Below are 25491 nucleotides of genomic sequence, written 5' to 3'. Positions count from 1 at the left end.
TTTCCATTTTAAGTTCATGACCTCTCTTAACTAAGCATGACCTTTTCTTCATTATAGCATGCAATTTAAGAAAATTAGTGAGCGTCCAAATTCGACACAGGTTGTAAAAACAACCGATAACCTGTCTTTCTCTCCTGCCAATTAAAGTTAATGTATGTATGCCACCATAAAACGTAATTGGCTAAACATTAAACCATCAGTGTCATTAGTACTGCTGGCGTTCGAGCGGTCTTCTATTGCGTAATGGATAGCGTCTTTCTGGCAATCGTAAATCCGTATCATTGCAACGATTATCCCGGGACTCATTTATTTCCATCGAATTCGGTGCCGGCTGAAGTTCACTGACATTTGTGTTCGCGGCATTTAAAGTAGTTTCTAAGGGTGTGAAAACAGGTACATTTATAACAGAATACTTCTGCATTTCCGACGCGCGAAGCTGATCAACATGGCGTTTCCATGTCATATTATTCCCGATATCTACTTTGTATAAAAGTGGACCATCTCGAGAAACTATTTACCCAGGGATCCATTTTTCCCTTGAAGTAGGTCTGAAATCTCGCACTAAGACACGTTGGCCTAATTCGAATTCGCAAACTTTTCTATTGTCAGCCATTGACAATTGCATTTGACCATTAGTGACTCGTGTCTGTGTGTCGGGTATCATCAAATCAAGTTTACTACGCAAATTCCGACCGAAAAATAGTTTTGCAGGAGTTTTTCCCGTCGTACAATGTGGCATTTGTAGACGGTTTTGCTACCGCAGTTCTTATATGACATATCCCGTTTCTCTTCATAAACAGAGAAAATTCTTCAGATGTAAATTGACAACCATTGTCTGATACTAATTGTTTGGGCAAGCCGTATCTTGCGAATATTGTACGCAATTCTTCAATTGTTCTTTCAGAAGTTATCGATTTCATTTCGATGACTTCTGGCCATTTCGAATGAGCATCTACGATAACCAAGAACATGCGTCCAAGAAATGGACCTATGAAATCTACATGTATTCGCTCCCAACTTGACGTAGGCCATTCCCACGGGTGTAACTGAACTTTCGCGGGCGATTTCTGTTGCATCTGACACGGTTCGCATCTTTTAACCATGTGTTCGATGTCAGTATCAATGCCAGGCCACCAGACGTAACTACGCGCTAGTGCCTTCATTTTAACGATACCTGGATGGCTGATGTACAATAAATCAAGCACACGTTCGTGCATCTTAATGGGAATTATCACCCTAATGCCCCACATTAAGCATCCGTGGTGAATCGTCAATTCATTTCGTCGCGCGTAATAGCCTTTCAAAAGAGGGTCATTATCATTGGTATTCCAACCTTGTTGTACTTGCCTAAATACACGTGACATAACGCGCTCCCGCCTAGTTTCTCGGCTGATTTCCGCGCTCGTGACCGGAATTTGTTCTAACTGAGAAGTGTAGAACACATCTTCAACTGAAATTTCTTTGCCCTTTTCCTTTGACGGCGCGGGTAAACGCGACAATCCGTCCACATTAGTATGCATTTTAGTACTTTTGTACTGTATATCGTAATCAAATCCAGAACGCGTGCGGCAGTCGTTGCCGGAATGCTTTTGCTCGGGCTGAATATTGAAGTGAGGGGTTGGCAATCAGTAACCAATGTGAACTTTCTACCATAGAGATATGGGTAATAATTTTGTACTGCCCAATAAATTGCCAATGCTTCCCTATCGATTTGAGCATATTTCATTTCAGTTTTGGAAAGTGACCTTGATGCGAACGCGATCGGCTTTTCTGAGCCATCTGGCATAACGTGTGACAATGCACCGGTAATACCGAACGGTGAGGCATCCGACGCGAGCCTTACCGGAAGTTCCGGGCTGTAGTGTGTAAGAACAGGTTCCGTAATGAGAAGTGTTTTCGACTTTTCGAACGCGCTCTGGCATTCTTTTGACCAGACGAATTTTCGATTTTTCTCGAGCAACGCGTTCATGGGCTTTGTTACGGTCGCGAGATCTGGCAGAAAACGATGGTAATAATTGATTACCCCGAGATATGCCCTAAGTGATGTAACATCACATGGAGGTGGTGTATTCAATACTGCCTCTAATTTATCCTTACACTTCCATAAACCTTGTTCGTCAATTTCATGACCACAGAATGTAATCCTTGGCACGAAAAACTCACACTTGTCCTTATTTACTTTAATTCCATATTGCTGTAACCTACACAACACCTTTTGTAAGTTATCCTAATGCACATTATCACTTTTACCAGTAATCACCATATCATCCAGCATGCACTGCACCCCAGGGATTCCTTGAAGAAGTTGGTCCATTGTGCGTTGCAATATAGCTGGAGCAGAAGAAACCCCATATAGCATCCGGTTGTAACGGTACAATCCTCGGTGGGTGTTGATCGTTAGCAACTCCTTGGTTTCGTCCTCGCATTCTAGTTGTAGGTACGCTTGTCGTATATCAAGCTTGCTGTATTTTCGCCCATTTGACAGATTGGCGAAAACGTCCTCGATTCTTCGGAGAGGATATCTATCAACCTTGATTGATTGATTTACGGTAACCTTAAAATCACCGCAATTTCTCACATCGCCGTTTCCTTTTACGACAGGAACGATCGGTGTTGCCCATTCACTGGTGTCCACTTTCGAGATGATTCCTTGACTCTCGAGACTGTCCAGTTCTTTCTCTATTTTTGGCTTAATAGAGTATGGTACCGGCCTAGCCTTTATGAATTTAGGCTGAGCATTTTCATTTAGGGTGAGCCTTGCCTTAATGCCCTTCACCTGTCCTATACCGTCACTAAACACGTCTTTATGTTTTTCAAGTATAGAATTTAGACGTACCTTCAGGCCTTCCGTTGTTACAGAGTTCACGTTAAAAAGTGTGTCCCAGTCCAGTTTGATGTGACTCAGCCAGTCCCTTCCGAACAGTGCAGGCCCATCACCTTTCACGACGCAAAGTCGCATTGTTCGCGATTGTCCATTGTAACTGACATGCACCATAACTGTCCCTTGTTGCTCTATGACATCGCCTGAATATGTCTTCAGTATGGAAAAAGCAGGATCGAGCCTCATATTTCCGAATCGTTTTCGGAAATCCTTGTTTGATATGAGGGTAACTGCTGATCCTGTATCAAGCTCCATGGGTACCTCGACATCGTTAAATATCGGCTTAACGATGAATTTCCCGTTGTCTCCTTTATTCACAGTGTTGATCACTGAAACGTTTTCCTCCATACACTGCACCGACTTAAGCTTCCTACATATAGCCTTTATATGTCCCTTTGCTTTACAGTGATGACAAACTGCATCTTTCAGTCTGCATTTTTCGGAGGGGTGGTTAGTTTTCCCACAATGGATGCACTTGCTGCTCTCTTTGGCATGTTTGTGCTGCTTCCATTTCTTGGGTTTTGTTGAATGTCCAACTCGATTGACAGGCACATCGGCGGCTGCCGATAACTGTAACTCGGCGGCGTCCTTATGTGCAGCTTCCATGGCAAGCGCTATTTCTATGGCATTTTGCAGTGTTAAATCAGCGATTGACAATAATCTTCGCTGTGTTCCTGCATCTTTAAGTCCACAAACGAACCTGTCCCTTAAAGAATCGTTCAAGTTCGATCCGAACTCACAGAATTTTGCCAACTTCTGAAGTGAAGTTACGTAACAACTCACACTTTCGCCCACTGCTTGTTTCCTCTTGTGAAATCGGAATCGCTCCGCGATTATTAACGGTTTCGGGCACAAATGAGTTTGTAAAAGCTGACAAAGTTCCTCATACGATTTCTCGGACGGCTTTGCTGGTACGGTAAGGTTCCTTAACAACCCGTACGTCTTTTCACCGAAGAGCGTTAAAAGTCCTGCCACTTTTCGTTCATTATCGATGTCATTGACCACAAAGTACTGTTCAAGTCGTTCCTGGTAGGAAGTCCATGTTTCAACATTGCTGTCATATGCGTTAATGTTCCCAATCAGGCCCGTTGCCATTTTGTGTTTATATCCAGAATTGCACGCACAATCTTATTAAACGGATAAAATTCTCGAAATATAATCCACAAAGTTTTATCCTCGTCACCAGTTTGTTGTGTTTGGGTAAACAAACGAAGTGAAACGCATATAATTTCAGTGGCTACTTTATTATCATTCAACGATAGAAGCGATCAATGCCTAACAACTAACTAACCAGATCAGAGGTCAACATGCAGTTATGAAGAACATGGGGCGGGGAGTTGCTACGCTTCATTTACAAGTAGGCGTGGCGTAGCGGCATTATCTAAATACACAACAGTTTCGGATTTCATGCAGATACATCAGCACGACGAAGTAGACAGAGAAATAAATAGCTCCCTCGATGTATCCGATCGAATTCTATCTAAAAGGTAGTACGTTTGCTGTTTTTATGTTGTCGCTTTCTGTATATCTATCCTCCTTAGGTTTTAATTGGCTAATCTTTTAGCGGAAAATTTAAATACGAAAACCATGTATGCTCAGCATATTATTAATACATTTCATTATCTTAGAAGTTTGCTCTTACTTTGAAATATATCTTAAACATAAGACACGTAAGAAACAGCTCCGTTATGAGTGCGAATATATCAATTTCAAATAACGTCAAAAAATGATAATGACTTTACGTGATATTAAATAGATGATAATATTTTCTATTATTGATGACATGTATTACTACTAAAGTTATTTAACCTCCAGATTGAAGGCAGTTAAAGTGCGTGGGAAATCGACAAGATGTCTCCGAAAAGTTCATATAAACTGACGCCCGACATAATTGAGGCCCTTTACTATCAACTTCGGAGAAGAAACAGCACAATTCCGTTCATCTTCTGCAGGTATAATTATGCTTATGGTATAGATGGAAGTATGTTTATGTTGATCATATATATTTTTAAAACCACATATTATGTTTAAATACGATGTCTAAATGAAACGAATCGAAGAGGGACCTTATTTAATTGTTATTTTATTTCGTAACTTTTCAAAGCTACAAATACGTTTAATTGCACCATGTACATAATTGATATGAATTATGCGCATTTTCAAGACCATTAGACATATTTAAATAAAAATTACATTTATTTTTTCAATATGACAAGGATTACGTTCTAGTTCTTCATATGAAAAATATATTAAATTAAAAAAAAAGTTAGTTTTTTGTGTTAGTTAATCAAATTCGTTCTTTATCATTTTCACAATTATGCGTATTATAGACCGAGTGACAGAACACCGTTAGACGGATGCGATGTGATGCGGATAGTGACAAATCAGTGTCTTGATCTGAAGGAACAGAATCGTATTAGGACACGAACTTTACGCAAATACCTGGCTGCAACATCATAGGTACATGTTTCTAAACCATGTTCAAATACTAAATCTAAGATTTATCTCATATCAACAATTTCTTATAAAGTCATAATGAAGTTGAACAATAAGTTAATGAAGAATTACAAATAAGTTTTTTTTCATTAAAATACAATGATGAGGTACATTTAATAATTACTTTAAACACATTTGTATTTTATTTTCAAACAGATTCTTGATATGACCGAATTTGAATTGAAAATAGTGGCAGACCAAATGGGTCATAACCTAATCGTCCACACAGATGTGTACAGACTACAATTTTGAAAGCTCTTTGTTAGAAAAAACGAAGGTGTCAATCGCCATGGAAAAGGGACATCTTAATAAATTCGAAGGGAAACGACTAGATGCCATTTCGAGTAAAGGTAAGTTACACTTATGGTTAATATTGTTTTGTACCGATAATCTTTTAAAAAACTTTAAAATATATATTATGCTTCAATTATCAATTATTTGTGTTTTGTTATTAACCAATTTAAATGTACCATTAATCGTAATAAATATTATTTTCGTGTTAAACGACCAGTACGTACAGTCCTTATTAAAGCTCGTTAATCATAACAAAATCTTTTCTTAATACATCAATGACTGGTTATGACGATGAAACGGACACGGTAGTCTGTCAATAAGCAGTAGGCTTTTGATGCAATAGAGCTTAAACAAATAATGGGTAATAATCCTTCAATACAAATAAAACCGAATTTTTATTTCACTAAGTAAATGTTAAGTTCCTTAAATTTGAACACAAAACAAACCAGTATGTTGTTATTCAGTTTACAGCTAAACGCTGGTCCGAATATCAAGTGGGTTGCCCGCCATATTTCACCATGTTAATTCATTATTCTCTACTTTATGTTAAACTTTCATTAAAAAAAGGATCACAGTGAGGAACATTATAATGTTTTGTTTTATATAGTATTTAAGGATATACCGAAATTTAAATATGTTGCAAAACAATAAAGGAGAAACATGCCTTGAAGTTTATTTTTACACCCATCAAATTTAACATATGTAACAAAAATAGACATACATCTGCGTTTTAGCGCGAATGAATCTGTTTTATAAAGTAACAACTCGCTTTTTATAATATCTTAAGAACTTGCAGATTTATTTTATTTTAGTTTATTTTATGCTTTTTGTGCATAAAATAGACTATATCTTAGTATCCATTGTTTTTCTTTATAAATCGAATTCAGTTCTACCGAAAATAATGACTTGAGTTGATTCCGAGTAATGAGACGTACATCGAAATATTGACTATTGATTTTAAAGTCTACTGTCCTTATATAAACATTTTATCAATTATAGGTTGGATATCAAAAACATTAATTTCAGTACATCTCTACTTGCGTATTGAAACCACCAATACGTTTGTAAAACAAGTTTCAGATGACGAGAAAGGTTTAGAAGTAATTTTCAGCGGATCAAAAGAAACCTCGGCAAACCCAGGGATGCCACGTATTTGTAAGGATGACGTACTGACAAGGGTTTGCAAAATCACTTGTTGGTCGCCTAGGCGAAGAGAACGAGCTCAGAATTCGTGAACTGAATAATGTAAGAACCAAAATAACAACAGTTGGGCGATTACTTGAAAAACTCAATGAAGAAAAAGAACAGACTTTGCCTTTAACCGACTTTTTAGTTGGAAAACGTATTAACGTTGTTGTGGCTGAATCAAAAACCACTGCCTATTAATTCAGACAGCCCACAGATTGCTTTAGTGCTTGGGCACTACGTCAAGCATATAGCATTGCTAAAATAAGTCTAGAAATCCAAACAGGTTATCCTCACGCTCAAAACGTAGGTAGAGAGTTCCAGTACATGTTGCAAGCAAACAGGAACAATGCAGTTACTTCCATTGCAAAACGACGCTAACGACGAAGGCAAATTAATAAACTGGACACGCTTCTCCTTACAGATCAACTTACAAGGTTAAATCATGGCTTACTAACAATATACAGAAACACGTGAAAATACACATCCTGAAAACAATACATGGGCTTTAACTGCTCAGAAGGTGAAGGCCCGTATAACTATATTCAACAAGAGGAGAAACGCTGAAGTTGAAGAGATGAAGGTTGCTGATTTCCTTATGATGGAATAGCAATCGGAATCAAATGAAACGGATGAGATCGCAAATATTCTCGACATCACCGAACGAGCTTTTCCCAAAAGGTTTAATATATTAATGTAGCGCTTACTTTCTATGTATTTTAGAGTTGTGTAAAGTATTTAAATGTGATAAGTTAGTTACACAAAAGTATGGTTCATTTATTTATACCGTCTATATATATTTGGAAATATTTAAATTGACACCATCTTATTACGGCCAATAATTATAAAACAATCGATAGTGCTTTCATAACATTTAGTTTTCTTAAAGCCATTCTATTGGGTCTATCCAGATTGGATATACTTGGTAAATCACCCTTTTTTATTTAATGAAGGTGATTCAAGTGCGGGGCAAGTCCACACGAGGTCTCCGAAAAATATTCGTCATTCTTTATCCAGATAGGATTGATGCGATACACTTTCTCTTATGAACAAGACAAAACAACAGTCCCTTTCTGTATGGTAGGTTAACATATATAAATTTTTCATTTCTGTATACGAAATTACTAAAACCACATATATGCACGAAATAAAATATGAAATAATGAAAATGTGATTTACACTTAGAAAAACAGGACAGCACACATATAGAACGCTGCGAAGCGATGTAAATTTTCACGGGAAGGTGCCAATGGTTGATGCATGCAAAACTCATCAGAACACAAGCAAGTATTTTGCAACAAAGTCTCAAGTTAGTTCGACAATTTGTTAAAAACATGTAATTTATTTGTAGTGTAAAAGCAGCAAAACATTGTTCTCGCCCGACTAGGTGAAAAGTTTGTCTAACTGAAGTATTAAGGGTTATATAGTAATTATAATATAAATTATTGCAGATTATTGATATCATAGACTCCGAAATTAATACCATTACTGATCCCATGGGTCATAAGGTGAAAATACACACAGGCATGTACTGGCTGCAAAGTTCAACACTAGAGAAGCCGAAGGTCACAAAATAGAAAGCGGAAATATTAGTAGGTTCCGAGGGATAACGCTCGAAGACATTGCAGTTGATGGTAAGTTATTTGTTATAATAAAATGATGCTATTATTAAATGCGAAATATAGTTGAAGCATTTTCATTTAATTAAAATAAAAAATCTAAAGTTTCTGATTATTTGTATTATTAAATATCCAATTTAATAATGTTTTAATGTTTTATGCTCTTTAAAGTATAAACCTTTTTGTTGTTAGATATTCAAAATCCTGTTACATATGACGATTCGTGAGAAAAAGAAGTTAAGTAGCGCTTTTATTTTTACTGAGCTTATATATGTATTCATATTGAAAGAAAAAAAAAATTACGCCGTGAAATGAAACCTTTCAATTGCATCGAGATTACATATATTTCTTGATCGCCGACACTATTACGCTGTTTAATATTTTGTTTCATTTAGCACATTTCACATAACCATTTAAATGTATATGTTAACATGGATATAAAAACAAAAATAGTCTTTAGAAAAACAACAACAATATATATCTGAATTATGCAGTTGATCCGCAGCTAATAGCAAGTGTATGAGAAAAGATCAACTAAATGTATCTCAGTGTTTTCATCAACCTACAAAGGAACATTTTCTTTAATGTTTTTTTTTCTGTTTCTTAATAAATCACTATATTTGTTTGAATAATTATAATCAATTAATGTACACACGAGCAATATTATATTATTTTGTTTAGGTAATGAAGACCGAGCTTATTCTGACATTGAAGTAGGCAACAGCTGTTATAGCGTTACAAGAACTTGTCAATCTGGCAAGTACTAGGCGTCTCCTTTGTTTTATGTCATGAGTGTTTCCCATAATACTGATAAACATTATGTTCCCATGAATACTCATATAGGAATCAATGTGTATTCATATTGTGCCGATATTTTCGCCAGCATTTATATCTTCCCCAAAATTGTCAGGCGTTTTGTTTACTTAGAGTGTTTGGGAAAAATTATTAAAAAACAACGCTTTATATTCAAAATAGGATAATTCTGCTCCAAAGTTTGAAAATATAATGTAAAACTACATAAGATGTTGTATCTCGTGCAAACATCACATGACTAAATGAAGTGTCAATGTAACACTTTAAAAATAAATCACAAACTGCGGACCTGTACTTTAAATTAAGCATGTCCGAAAAAAGTACATTATCATGCTGTGGTCAAAGGGAATGCCAAACCAGTTAGTGCTATTAAATATTGTATCGGCATAATCCAGCAATTATTTTTAAGGCTCGAAATTCCTGACAGAGCGATATGTGGATGATTTAATCGCTTACAGAAGAGCTGATTTTAAACCGCATTTATGTAAGTGTGATTGATATATTCCCAGATATAGCATTACAACATTATATTACTGAGGTAATATTTATATCAGTTATATTTGTCCTCTTACAAGAATCACAATAGTTATATTAACTAGTTTGCATATTTCGTTTTAGTAGGAAAAGTCGATGACGATGCTGAAGCCAGATGGTCAACAATCTGATCTATTCGAAACATAATTATTCCATTCAGCTGTTATAGTCAAGAAGAATCGGGTTCACAGCAGCGAAAATCAGGTATGTTCTCGTGTTCCCAAGAGCATTCGTAGGCTAGTTTCTATATATAGTTTTTATATCTTTACTCGTACATTTCACTACCAAAATTTACCATTGTAAGTACGCTTTCTTTTCTGATTGATCTGAACATACAACGATATGTATATAATGTCACGACTCTGACTTTTGTGAAAGTAAATATCTTCGGAAGCGGTAGCGAATCGTGTCAAGATAAATTCCTTTTAGTTAAGAAGTGAAAAATAAACACTTTTTATAAATTTTGTCAAACGTATCATTTATTATTTTCATCATATCACACATTTATGAACATAATACATTTATGTCAATGATAACATTACATGCGAAAAGTAAGAGTTATAAGTTAATAATTGTGTTAAAATTCTGCAAGTTTTCTGTTAAAATTCTGTGAGTTTTCTGTTATAATTCCGCAAGTTTTCTGTTATATTTGTATGTTTATATTTCTTTTTCTTATGAGGTTGTCAATCACAAACCATCAACTTTCAAAGCCTTTGTCTTTCTTTTATTCTCATATTCTTGCGTTATCACCTACCGACCCAACCGTTCTGGTTAGAGTGATTCAAACTCAGAACTCACGGCCTTTTATACTCTCAGAAATTATGTTACCGCAGAATTCTGCTAAGTATTAGAATGTCATAACGTGAACAGCAGAAGACTGACAGAATCACCAATAACTTTGGATTGTTCAATGAAAAATATAACATTTCAATATGTATTAACAATATAATATATACTACTACATAAATTACCTGCATATTTGCTATTTTAAATGCAAATAGTATTTTAAAACAATAAAAATTGATGCAGTATAAAAACAGTTTACAGCAGATTGTTTACGTAATAGTGACGTCATTCTCAGCTACAACGCCACCTAGGGTTAAATAACACTAAGTGAACATGTTTACAATAAATTAACAAGAATCTGGATTTAAACTCCAACAATCGCGTAGCTGGTAATCCAGGTAAATTTTCAAGTCTGTTATCATTAGAGTCTCATAAAATACTATAACTTAACTGCAGACAGCATTCGAAACATAGGTTTAATATCAAATAGTAAATAAATATTACCCCACCCACTAAGGTTTACATGTGTTACATTACCCCCCTCTTAAGATTGTTTGTGTCCTCACAAAACTATTAAGTTCATAGAATTATTTAAACAATCACAATAAATAAATAACTCCTTTTCAATAAATAAAATTTATTAAATTAATGTCTAACTATCGACATTGAACAATTAATACAATACACATTAACAAATAGATAATATATTCAGCATATATAACATTCCGATAATAACAATACTTATCACCTAGTGCTGTAAAACACAAGTGACAATAATAGGAACAAACATGTTAACAAGTAAGTTATGAGCAAGGGTTTTTAACAAATATATTAAACATTGTGATGCTCATGACATTTTACTTATAACAACAAATTAAGTACATATATCAAAATTGAGCATGGATAAGACTAGAATGTTTCCTCCCCTATCACAAGCATCTCAAACAACAGAGCATGTCAAAAGTGATTAAAACATTTGGAGGAAATTCCGATCTTTTTAAAGATCAATTTTACAACAATGCAAAGAGCCAATGCTCTTTAAATTTACCTTTAAACATCAACATAAACAATAAAACTACAACAACAGTAACAACACATCAAATGTTAAATAAACTCTTTGACTATTATTATTCTTGTTATAATGCAGCAATTTTTTAATAAAATGACTATGTTTACTTCACATTTCATAGTATTGTTTGCCAAAAACAAAAATGACAATTAAGGTTGTAACCGTCGGAATTATTTAGTGCATTACGACCTTTGCTGATCCGAGTTTTACACAGTTTGCATGGTTTAAAGAGTTACTTCCCTTTACCAGCCATGCCGTTAGAATTTCTATTCAAAGTTCGATTCGTTTTTTCTAGATTATTTACATGTAATGGAAGGAGAGATACCAAAACTCGGTATGTTAACAGTTCATTAGTATTTAATGTTAAAGTGCGTTAATTGTTTCTATGGCAAGATTCTAGTTATTTCTTGAATCTGTTTCTAAATGTAGCCGACCACTAAGTTAGTAATTTTGGATGCATTTGCATATTCGGATTTAAGACATTATTTCCATATGCATGTTACAATTAAAATTAGTATAAATTTATGATTTTTTTTTAAATGACAAAGAAGTTACTTATGGTTAGCTTATTATGTTTTTCAGGAAACCAGTGCAAAATAATTGCTGTGCAAAACACGTTGTATCAAAATCTTATGTGGGTATTCACTGGCTTTGGCGGGAACAGTGGTGGCCTCCGCATTTGTTGCCGGTAAGGATGATACCCTCGACCACGTGAACTCGCAGGAGATGGCTGGTAATGACACCTTTCAGTGATTGTTGGCCTTCGAACAATGACTTGTTCATTCTCCTTTCTATTTTGAATGGGAGGAACAACAAAAGCTGGAACAACAGCCCTTTTCTCCGCTTTGAACTCACGGAGTTCATCAACTAATTGGCCCAGCGCTAAGCCGATCGTATGAACCGCTGATTTCAGTTCAAGAATCTCAGATTTGAGATCATTTATACAAGTGTCACAAGTTGACGTCGACGATGAAGAAGACGAAGACATGGAAGATACACTCCATGGAGATTTCGTAGGACACAAAATTCTTTTATTGGAAGAATGTAATGGTGACTCTGGAAAGTCAAAAGGTGACAAATCGTGTTCACCTAACATCTCGGGCAAAATGTCAACAGTAGGGGTACTGTGAATGGAATTCGTTTTTAAGCCTGACGATTCCATTGCAGATTTCAAAATGTCTGAAGACTTACGACGACTGTTAAAAATCAAAAACGAATCTTCTTTTGAAAAGCGAACAATGTCCAAGGAAGTTGGAACATATGGATTGACATTTTTGATTAATGAAGCATTTTCATTTACGTTTTCATTATTAGCCAACATGGCATTTACAGTTGCCTCATGTGGAGGAAAGTTACATTTTTTAACATGACGATATAAATCCACTTCGGATGCACACACAAATTTGCAAATTGCACAATAAAATGGAACTTTGTCCAAAGCGACGTGTTTTTTGTAAAAATGATCAAAAACTTTAGATTTTTCGCCTTGATATTTTGGAAGGCAATGTTGGCATTCAAATATCCTGCCTCTATTGTTGATGTAAGACATTCTGAAAATACACAAAAGTTTGTTTTAATACATGTTATAATATTGTAATACCATTATTTTTAATCTTTTTACCATGACAATCATTGTTATTAATGAGCTTAAACAGCATGCAAATAATAGTTTCTGTTTCTGGCAGAAAAACTGGCAGAATTTATCTGCATTGAATTTCTTTTATTTGGAAATCCATTTTGGGGGACAAGTACCCTTGTAAGGTTTCAATTTGTCATGATGTACAACTTTCACATCAGTCACAGATTTAGAAAATTGTAAAATATAATTTTGGTCACTTATTTTACTTTGGATGAGATATGGACCGGAGTATGGTGTTAACAACTTAGTGCATACTGCTTCTTTTCTTCTCACATTTAAATACCAAACAATGTCACCAGCATTGTACTGATTAAATGTTTTTCCTATCTGTATGTCTTTTAGCAGCTTTTTGTAAATGTTCTCTACAAATTTGATGGCAAGTTAGCATTTTATTTTTGAGTTTCAAGACATAATCACCATAAGAGGAGATCAATTCATTTTTACTGTTTGCAAAACTACCAAAAGCAATCTCAGCAGGTAGTCTGACCTCTCTACCCAACATTAATAAATTTGGAGTCAATTTTGTAGTTTCATTGGGAGTAGCTCTATATGCTGCTGCTAAACAACCTAAATTTAAATCCCAGTCAGTTTGATTATCCGACAGATAAGCCCTGATCATGCGTATTAATGTTTTATTATATCTCTCAGTTTGACCATTGCCTTTTGGGTTTCTACTTGTCGTTCTCGTTTTCTTAATTTCAAGCATTTCACATAATTCTGAGAAAATTTTACTTTCATAATTGCTTCTTTGATCACTATGAATAGAAATAGGGCATCCAAATCTTGCAATAACTTCATTTAGTATCACTCGAGCTGTTGTCTCAGCTGTTTGATCAGGTACAGGTATTATCTCCACCCATCTCGAAAAATGATCTGTCACTGTTAAAATGTACCTATTACCCCTTGGAGTATAAGGCAGTGGACCTAAGAAATCAGTGGATAATCTGTCTAAAGCATTGCCTACTGTGAGTGTTCCTAACGGAGCTTTTGGATTTATTGTAGGTGTCTTGTTAGCACCACAATTGTCACATTGTTCAATCCATAACTGAATATCTTCCCTTACACCATACCAATAGTATCTCTGTGACAACTTTTCTTGTGTCTTTTAGCGACCAAGATGACCAGATAAGATACTGTTATGCATCTGATACAAAACATCTTTTTGTAATATCTTAGGAATTAATAATTGTAAAAATATTCCTGAATTATCCTTCTTATGAAAACGCCTAAAAATCAAACCATCCTTTATAATCAATGCATCCCAGCAATGCAAATAGTGACGTGTAACCACACTTTCTAAATTGGACATATTCCCATTAGGTTTGCTACCCAATGGTAGGACATTTTAATTGAGGCATCAGCTAGTTTTAAAAACAATTTCCCTGTTATGATGGCCACAAGTTTAGCAAATATCAATAGTGCCCCAACAGTTAAAGTTAGACTGATAAATCCATTTCCTAATGATGTTTCAATCAATCAAGACACAGTGATTGGTACAGCAGATGTTGTAGCAAATAACCCAGTACAATTACTTGAGTCAGAAAATATGCAGGACCTCAATACAAATTCAATAAGGAGATTACAATTTGTTCAAACACCTGAAAACAAAGTCCTAAGAAATGTTTCTCAGGACAACATTAAAATAGCAAATGATAACAGCATAAGTGAGCAAATACCAGAACATTTAAAAACACTGTACACTGACTCAGTTAAAGACAAAAATCAGTCTGATATTAAAAAGATTGCAAATGTTCTTATAGAATACCAGGATGTTTTCTCTAAGGATGAAAATGACATTGGCCTTACCAATTTAACTGAGCACACTATTGACACTGGCAATGCACGGCCAATCAAACAACCTTTTCGGCGTGTTCCAATTGCTTATCAAAAAGAAGAAAAAAAGGCCATTGATAAACTTCTTGACCAAGGGGTAATAAGACCATCAAACAGCCCTTGGGCTTCACCGCTTTGTTTAGTTACCAAAAAGGATGGCACAATAAGGCCATGCATAGATTATCGTTTGTTAAACAAGGTCACTAAAGTAGATGCATTTCCAATACCAAAAGTGGATGAATGTATTGACACAGTAGCAGGATCTAAATATTTTTCAACACTAGATCTTACATCAGGTTATTTTCAAGTTCCTTTGCATGAAAATGACATTCCCAAATCAGCATTCACATCAAAATATGGGTTGTATGAGTTTACCTCTATGCCGTTTGGTATGACCAATAGTGGAGCTACTTTTCAAAGAGTTATGGAACTTGCTTTAACGGGTCTACAATGGCAAACATGTATCATCTATATTGATGACTGTATTGTATTTGGAAGCACAGTGGCTGACCACATAAACAGGTTATCTGAGGTTTTAAACAGATTTAGACAGGCAAATCTAAAGCTCAAGCCTAAAAAATGTGAGTTGTTGAAAGATGAGGTTACATTTCTTGGATACAGGGTGTCTGCTAAAGGTGTCAAACCAGATCCATGTAATGTAAGTAAAGTTTTACAATGGAAGGTCCCCGAGAATGTAACAGAGGTTAAACAATTTCTTGGTCTTTGCTCGTATTATCGTAAACATGTAAAACATTTCAGTACTATTGCAACACCTTTATTTGATCTCACCAAAACTGATAGTTCTTTGAAATGGACAAATGAATGTCAAATAGCGTTTGACAAATTGAAACATTGTCTTACAAATCCAGATTTCATGACTTTACCAATAAATGATGGAGAATTCATTTTAGATTGTGATGCTTGTAATTTTGGTATAGGTGCTGTATTAAGTCAAATACAAGGTGGAAAAGAAAAAGTTGTCGCATACGCTAGTCGTACATTGAGTAAAGCAGAACGAAACTTTTGTGTGACAGATAAAGAATTACTTGCTATTCGATATTTTGTCGAATACTTTCGTCATTATTTACTTGGTAGAGAATTTAGAGTGAGATCAGATCATAGGGCGTTACGTTGGCTTTTTAGCCTGAAATCGCCTACAGGCAGAATAGCACGTTGGCTAGAAATCCTATCAGGATACATATTCCAAGTTGAATACCGGCAAGGTCAAAAACATGGCAATGCTGATGCTTTGTCAAGGTGTCCCAATCCAAAAGATTGTAATTGTCAAGATATTGATACCGAGGAAATGCTTAAATGTGGACCATGTTTCAAGTGTAGAAAAAGAGCGTTAGAAATGGATTCAAACATCCATGATATTTCAAGTCAAAATGTATGTACAAACAAAATATACAATGAGCCTTTAAAGACTTGTTCAGTTACTGATTCAAAGGTCAACGACATACATGTAGTAAATGAGTCAAATGTCAAGGTTACAAATACTGGAACAAATATAGAATCAACAAGAAGTGTTGATTGTTTATTATTATTACTGTTGTTCAGCTGTTGTCTGAATGGAATATATTTTTTGTTTGGCCTAATGAAAAGGTCAATGTTTGAGACAATAAGTCTTGTTTTAACAGTACTTATTACAGTGACTGTTTACAGATTGAAATTCAATTCTGTGTATCGTTCAGTGTGTAGATCAATGACTACAAGGTCAAAAACTGGTTCCTTAGATGATTACATTACATGGTCAAACAGTTTTACTATACAAGACATAATAGATTTGCAAATGAAAGATAAAGATATCGGGCCTATATTAAAATGGCTGTCATTGGGTAGCAAACCTAATGGGAATATGTCCAATTTAGAAAGTGTGGTTACACGTCACTATTTGCATTGCTGGGATGCATTGATTATAAAGGATGGTTTGATTTTTAGGCGTTTTCATAAGAAGGATAATTCAGAAATATTTTTACAATTATTAATTCCTAAGATATTACAAAAAGATGTTTTGTATCAGATGCATAACAGTATCTTATCTGGTCATCTTGGTCGCAAAAAGACACAAGAAAAGTTGTTACAGAGATACTATTGGTATGGTGTTAGGTAAGATATTCATTTATGGATTGAACAATGTGACAATTGTGGTGCTAACAAGACACCTACAATAAATCCAAAAGCTCCGTTAGGAACACTCACAGTAGGCAATGTTTTAGACAGATTATCCACTGATTTCTTAGGTCCACTGCCTTATACTCCAAGGGGTAATAGGTACATTTTAACAGTGACAGATCATTTTTCGAGGTGGGTGGAGATAATACCTGTACCTGATCAAACAGCTGAGACAACAGCTCGAGTGATACTAAATGAAGTTATTGCAAGATTTGGATGCCCTATTTCTATTCATAGTGATCAAAGAAGCAATTATGAAAGTAAAATTTTCTCAGAATTATGTGAAATGCTTGAAATTAAGAAAACGAGAACGACAAGTAGAAACCCAAAAGGCAATGGTCAAACTGAGAGATATAATAAAACATTAATACGCATGATCAGGGCTTATCTGTCTGATAATCAAACTGACTGGAATTTAAATTTAGGTTTTTTAGCAGCAGCATATAGAGCTACTCCCAATGAAACTACAAAATTGACTCCAAATTTATTAATGTTGGGTAGAGAGGTCAGACTACCTGCTGAGATTGCTTTTGGTAGTTTTGAAAACAGTAAAAATGAATTGATCTCCTCTTATGGTGATTATGTCTTGAAACTCAAAAATAAAATGCTAACTTGCCATCAAATTTGTAGAGAACATTTACAAAATGCTGCTAAAAGACATACAGATTTGAACGGGTCAGGAAAAACATTTAATCAGTACAATGCTGGTGACATTGTTTGGTATTTAAATGTGAGAAGAAAAGAAGCAGTATGCACTAAGTTGTTAACACCATACTCCGGTCCATATCTCATCCAAAGTAAAATTAGTGACCAAAATTATATTTTACAATTTCTAAATCTGTGACTGATGTGAAAGTTGTACATCATGACAAATTGAAACCTTACAAGGGTACTTGTCCCCCAAAATGGATTTCCAAATAAAAGAAATTCAATGCAGATAAATTCTGCCAGTTTTTTGTTAAAATTCTGTGAGTTTTCTGTTATAATTCCGCAAGTTTTCTGTTATATTTGTATGTTTATATTTCTTTTTCTTATGAGGTTGTCAATTACAAACCATCAACTTTCAAAGCCTTTGTCTTTCTTTTATTCTCATATTCTTGCGTTATCACCTACCGACCCAACCGTTCTGGTTAGAGTGATTCAAACTCAGAACTCACGGCCTTTTATACTCTCAGAAATTATGTTACCGCAGAATTCTGCTAAGTATTAGAATGTCATAACGTGAACAGCAGAAGACTGACAGAATCACCAATAACTTTGGATTGTTCAATGAAAAATATAACATTTCAATATGTATTAACAATATAATATATACTACTACATAAATTACCTGCATATTTGCTATTTTAAATGCAAATAGTATTTTAAAACAATAAAAATTGATTCAGTATAAAAACAGTTTACAGCAGATTGTTTACGTAATAGTGACGTCATTCTCAGCTACAACGCCACCTAGGGTTAAATAACACTAAGTGAACATGTGTACAATAAATTTACAAGAATCTGGATTTAAACTCCAACAATCGCGTAGCTGGTAATCCAGGTAAATTTTCAAGTCTGTTATCATTAGAGTCTCATACAATACTATAACTTAACTGCAGACAGCATTCGAAACATAGGTTAAATATCAAATAGTAAATAAATATTACCCCACCCACTAAGGTTTACATGTGTTACAATAATAATATTTCAAAAGGGACCGATCACTTCTTGTAATTAGCATTTAATAACCCGGTTGTATTATTATGTTAAAAAAGCATATTACCCAGAACATATTTAGTTAAGGTACATGCATATCAACTTGAAAAACGTTTTACTCATGCAGAATCAGAAGCTTTTGACAAAATAAAGCAATTGCGATGTTCGTATCTGCATTTTGCATATTAAAAGCATAGTTTTCAGGTTAACGAATGTAGTTCACATTGCATAAAATTCATGACTGCATGCATGGTCAATGAAGTTTTTTGTTCAAGTTTAAATTTCGTAGAAAAGACCAATTATGAGAAATGTGAAAAGTACAACAAATCCTAAATATCGGTACAAATCAGAAATTGGTCAGCTAATAACGAAATTTTGAATGGGTGAATGTGATACAATATGTATGTTTCTCAATTTTGTTCACGGATACCGAACTTTGATTGTATACTTGCTTTATGATGGTCAAATAGAGTATGTTACTTTTTTTCAAAGCATTTAATTGTTGTTTAAAATATATGTCTAAATAAACATTATTGATTGATCGCTAAGGATCGTTATTGTATAATATCAATCACAATGTAGGTATGTGTTATGCACTTTGATTAGATTATATGTAATATTGCTAGTGTATTGCAATTTAAACTGAAACAGTTAAAATATATTTCTTATGTTCATTGTATTCTATGTATCAAACTGATAAATATGTTATACCAGCTACATTACAGGGAATTTATGTAAATGTTTATTTTCCATAATAAGTCTCCTTTGGAGTATAAATACATTTGGATTATTTGTTAATTATCAAACAAATCCCTTTATTAACTTGTGTTGGCCAAATATTATAATTATATATAAGGAAACACATATTATATGTTCTCATTTAATATGCGAGAAAAAGTGGATAAAAGGCTCAAAATGAATTATGTTGCTTTCAGTAAAACAACAAACAGTTTGTATTTTCTCCGCTGCTGTTGATAATGGAGTAAGACGTTGTTACATCTCAATTGATTTTCTGTACATTTTTTTGCATGATTACCCTTTTACCAGTCTGAAAATTGTTCTAACGATTAATGTTAATACAAGTATAAGCGTTGAGATAACTTACAATTCTTATGCTTTGTTCAAATTTGGAAATAAACAATTACTATGCATTTGTGTTGCTCTAGTGTTTTAGCTCACCTGAGCACAACGTGCTCATTGTAAACTTTTGGGATCACTTTTTGTCCGTCATGCGTCGTCCGTCGTCAACATTTTGCCTTGTTAACACTCAAGAGGCCACATTGCTTGTCTGATCTTTATGAAACTTGGCCCAAACAATTGTGCTAATGATATCTTGGTCGAGCTCGAAACTGGTTCACGTGAGGTCGAAAACAAGGTCACTAGGTTAAATTAAAGAAAAGGTTTGTTAACACTCTAGAAGTCACATTTATTGTCCGATCTTCACGAAAATTCGTCATAACATTTTTCTTAATGATGTCTCAGCTGATTCCGATGGTTTTAGTTGGTTAAAAAATATGACCGCCAGGGTGCGGGCTGGTCCAATTTTTATGAACATTTGAAAAAATATGTGTTATTATGATAGCTCGGCTAAGTTTGAAAATGGTTCCGGTCCGTTATAAAACATGACCGCCAGGGGACCGGGCCGTTTCCCTCATATGGCTATAAAAACAACAACCTTGTTTGCACTCTAGAAGTCACATTTATGGTCCGATCTTCATGTAACATGGTCAGAAGATTTGTTCTAATTACAGCTTGGCAGAGCTCGAAAATGGTTCCGGTTTATTAAAAACATGTCCGCTTGGGGGCTGGGCATTTTTCATAAGTTGGCTACAGTAAAATCTTGTTAACACTTTAGGAGTCAGGTTTAAGGTCCCATGGCCATGCAACATGGTCAGAATATTTGTTCTTGTGAATACTCAGTTGAGTTTTAAAACGGTTACGGTTTATTGCAAAAACATAGCCACCAGCAGCCAATTGTATAAATATGGATAACTCTTATCCAGCGGATAACTTTTGGTTATCTTCAATTTTAGGATATCTTTTTTGGTTAGCGATTGTATAAAAAAATAGTTGTCCAAAACGGTTCACGTTCTGGTTAAGTTTTGGATAAGATTTAGCCAAGATATTTGACGTTGATTATCTTTATCCAAATGAAGAACGCGCTGACAAAATGGCTGACTTTGACATGCCGAACGCTAGACGACCAAGACAATGTCGACGAATTGACAGATTTACGGAAACTGACGACCCTCAAGAAATACGTCGACGATTTAGATTTACACCTGACAGCATCGACCGCATAGAACGACTGATCGGACATAGACTTGAGAGACCAACTGGACGGAATCAACCCTTGACACCGAGGCAGCAAATATTGATAACACTGAGATTGTTTGCTTCCGGAAATTTTTTGCAATTAATAGGGGATACTTTTGGGGTGGACATTGCCACGGTTTCAAGGGTAGTGACCAGATTAACTGACAAACTGTGTGACCTGAAAGACCAAACAATTAAATTCCCGAAGACGGACAGACATAAATCAATTATTAAACAAGAATTTTATCAAAATCGCTGGATTTCCGTCTGTAATTGCGGCGATCGACGGAACATACGTTCGCATCATTGCTCCCCATGAACACGAGGAGCAATATGTGAACAGAAAGCACTATCACAGTGTCAATGTACAGGCAACGTGCGACCATCGAGGTATTTATCAATTTGTACACAAAAATTCAAAACATAATTTTAGTTCTTACCTTCAAGTTTGAGTATCCCTTCATTTTATAAATCCATTTATTTATATTTATATGCATCCTGCTGTTTTACACACCAGATCAAAGATTCCGTAACACTTATTTATGATCTGGTACGATTTATTATAATTCCGTTTTTCGTTTAACACAAGTCCTTTAAGTCCAAACTTCCACAGTGTAATGCATATTTTGAGCCCAAAAACTCACATGTACTCAGTTCAAATGACGTAACGATTCTAAATAAAGATAGGTAAAGTCTGTTTCATGGTTAAAATATAGTCTGATCCTTTGTATTATAGAGGCACAAAACAGGGAATTCCGATAGCCTTCTTTTATCTCTCTTCATCCAACCCTATAAATTCATCCACCCCCTTATTTTGGTAATTATGAAATTTTTCTGATAAAACTTAAGTTAGTAATGCTTATTTAAAAAACATACAACATAGATGTTGTATTTTGGTTAAAAACATGTGAATTTTAGATTTTGTTAGACAAAAACAATAATTTTTGAAAATATTCACTTTTAAACAGTGTTTTTGTGTTTATTAGTCTATAAGCTATATTTTGTTAATGATTATATCAAAATTACTTCAAAAGATTTATGTTTTCCTATATAAATGTTGACTGAACAGATTGATAGGAAAGATACAGACAAATAAGTGGTTGCTTGGGTGTGCATTGTAAATTATTTTGCCATACTTTTGTTGGAAATACACTTCAACACCGTTATTTCGAAGTCGTCGGGACCGTTAAAAAAACTTCGGATTAACGATAATTCGAAATAAACATTTGACAGACGACTTCTCAGATTCTGTAATAATTCTGTGGAATTCGCATGGTTCGGTTACACGCTACTATTAATAATTGTTTACTTTTTTTGTCAGATTGCAATAGATTTCTACTTGTAACAAACGAAGGAATAAAACGATTCTTGTTCTACTTTTTATGTTTTCTCTAAGTACAGAACATATTAAATATAATGAATATGCACTAATTATCAGAACATATAAAATATAACGAATAGCACAAATTACCAGACCATATAAAATATAACGAATAGCACAAATTGTCATACATGACGTAAATACAGATGAATACATTTTTGGAAATGGATTAACATTTTTTGTAAATAAGACGCCATGTCTCTCTGAACAGCATTAAACTGGACGCGTGTAACATATTTGTCCTATTTGTCAAGGAGATGGAAGAACTCACTTCCGCCCGTGTTTTGCTCGCAGAAGGTAGAGTTTATATAAGATGAATTTCCTTGGACAACATTTACTCAGACCTAACTTGACACGTTTATTTGTTACTAAAGAATGCAAACTACATAAATAGTAATTATCGGCTTTTGACGACATTATAAAATTAACACGATACGCGCAGACGCCAAAGGTGTAATTATCAGCTTTTGACGCACCACGCCCAGACGACAAAGGTGTGAAATTATGCTCAGCGTTTTGCAGCTTTGACTTCGGATTAAAGATTGATGATTAGGTGCGAATTATAGTGTTGGGACCGACAGAATCAATTCGAATTAACGATTTTTTCGGTTTAACGAAGTTCGGATTAACAATGAAATTTTACATTAAACAAAGAAGAACCAAAATCGGGACCGGAAAAATACTTCGAAATAACGGTGACTTCGGATTATCGGTGTTCGAAATAACGGTGTTGAAGTGTATATAAAATGTCTAATTAAATGTCTCACTTGTGGTGAAATTCTTTTCATTCAGTAGAAAAAGTCGATTTCACTCTTAAGTGGATGAATATACAGTAAAAGAGGCTACAAAGAATTATTTTCTTGCTACATTTTAATAATAAGATGTATCATACTATTTTAATGATTTACTGCACCGGAACGTCTATAGTTAAATTGCATACATTATATTCTATGTAATCATATTTCAGGTGTATTCACCAGCATAAATGCCACATGGCCTGGAAGTACTCATGATGCTCATGTTTTCAGAACCTTAGTACTGTCTGATTATTTGGAAGCCCATCATCATGGTAAGCGCATATTCTAAAATGGATTGATTTTGTTTAATGCTATTTCATTTATTGTTGTGCATGTTCCTGTTTCTCATTTATAAATGTAAACTTATAAAAGGTTATTCGCCGTGGCGTAATGGATGTCCGCCTAGCGAATTGGATGTCATGGGTTCGGACCCCACTGGGAACGTTCCTTTGATCTCCCCCAACGACACCAAGTACTGGTTATAGTCCCAGGAAACGGACTCGAGAGCGTTTATATAAGCCTACAGCTTTCGATGCAATCGAGCTAAAATAAATAGGTTTAAACTAAAGGTTATTGTAAAAAAAATGATGTGAAAATAAATTATATAAATTTAGAAGAGGATCATTCTGTAATTGTTGTTTAATTGTTCTGTTCAAAGGTTTGGAGGATGGAATTGTGTTGGGGGACAGTGCCTACCTATGCAGGAAGTTTCTCATGACACCTTACCTGCATCCTGGTGAGTGCTTCTCTGTTGAACATCTTATCCATTTACCGGTCTTTACAAAATACATTGTACTGAATCTTTTCTTATAACACATGTCTAAGTTCATTTTGATGTTATATGTTTGAAATTAATATTGTAACTATAGCATATTTACACCAGGATCCCCACAGCAACAGATGTTCAATGACGCACATGCAAAGACAAGAAATGTTATCGAAAGAGCATTCGGTGTACTGAAGCGGAGGTTTCATGTCCTTCATGGAGAGGTATTAATTAAGAATAAATGTGTTAATAAGCACTATAACATTTATGTTTAATATCATGAAATATCTAAAAATATGCACCAAATTAACTTATTTTAATTTAAAAATGTTTAATAATGTTCTTTAAACATTTAGGTACGAATGAAGCAGGGCAAGGTAACAAAAATAATTATGGCATGTGTAGTATTGCACAATCTCGCTAAGGCATGGGGTGAGAGGGAGGCGTTCCCAGAGGAAGAAGACCCTCAACCTCCACCACTTGTCCAGCTTGAGGGTAACCTGACGGGCAGGCTATCAGGGGTGCAATAACTGCAAACTATTTCAGGTTTGAAAATAATTTATTCAATGCTAAGAATACATTAAACAAATATTATGACTATGTGCAATAAATTTGTTAAAAATACTTAACTAAACAAGTAAAAGGCTGTTTATATCTAGCTTAACAATGAACAATAGTATTAAATTAATAAGCAATGCACACTAATTGTAATATTAATAATAATATTGAATATTAAAAAACCATTTATAACATACATAAATAATAATATTTATAACAATATTAATAACAATAATAATGAGTAATAAAACTAATCATCAATAAATAACATTAATTGCAGATGAAGACGGACGGACATTACAAGGCACCATGGGTGACTTGATCTATGCATGGCGTAATAGTATTCAGAAAGATGTACGGACATAGACAAAACAAGTCTTAAAAATGTGTGTTCATTTACATCTGATAAAGACAAAACAAGTCTATAAAATGTGTGTTCATTTACATCTGATAAAGACAAAACAAGTCTTAAAAATGTGTGTTCATAAATATATCGTTTAATAATTTTGATTATTTTCCCTGTGCATAATTATAGAGATCCATTATGTTAACATTTAACTGACAACTAGGTCAGCCATCAGCTGATTGAACAGATGTATTTAAATATAAATCAGGAATTGTCTCACGCACCTTGTAAACACTGCCTACTAC

The 25491-nt window shown here is 34.6% G+C and overlaps 1 protein-coding gene across 1 annotated transcript; it reads right to left on the bottom strand.

Annotated features, from left to right (window-relative positions):
- Positions 1 to 2227: 2227 nt before the first annotated feature.
- On the bottom strand, positions 2228 to 3976 carry LOC127835974 (uncharacterized protein K02A2.6-like). The gene has a single exon (XM_052362392.1). The coding sequence runs from the start codon at positions 3974 to 3976 to the stop codon at positions 2228 to 2230; it is 1749 nt and encodes a 582-aa protein (XP_052218352.1).
- Between the last annotated feature and the right edge of the window lie 21515 nt (positions 3977 to 25491).

Source organism: Dreissena polymorpha, chromosome 6, assembly GCF_020536995.1.
Source record: "Dreissena polymorpha isolate Duluth1 chromosome 6, UMN_Dpol_1.0, whole genome shotgun sequence".
Classification (NCBI taxonomy): Eukaryota; Metazoa; Mollusca; class Bivalvia; order Myida; family Dreissenidae; genus Dreissena; species Dreissena polymorpha.
Note: the sequence above shows the minus strand (reverse complement) of the source record. Positions and strands in the feature narration are given on the sequence as shown.

Excerpts from the sequence above, each read along its gene's own strand:
- LOC127835974 (XM_052362392.1), bottom strand. The coding sequence starts at position 3,976 with ATGGCAACGGGCCTGATTGGGAACATTAACGCATATGACAGCAATGTT.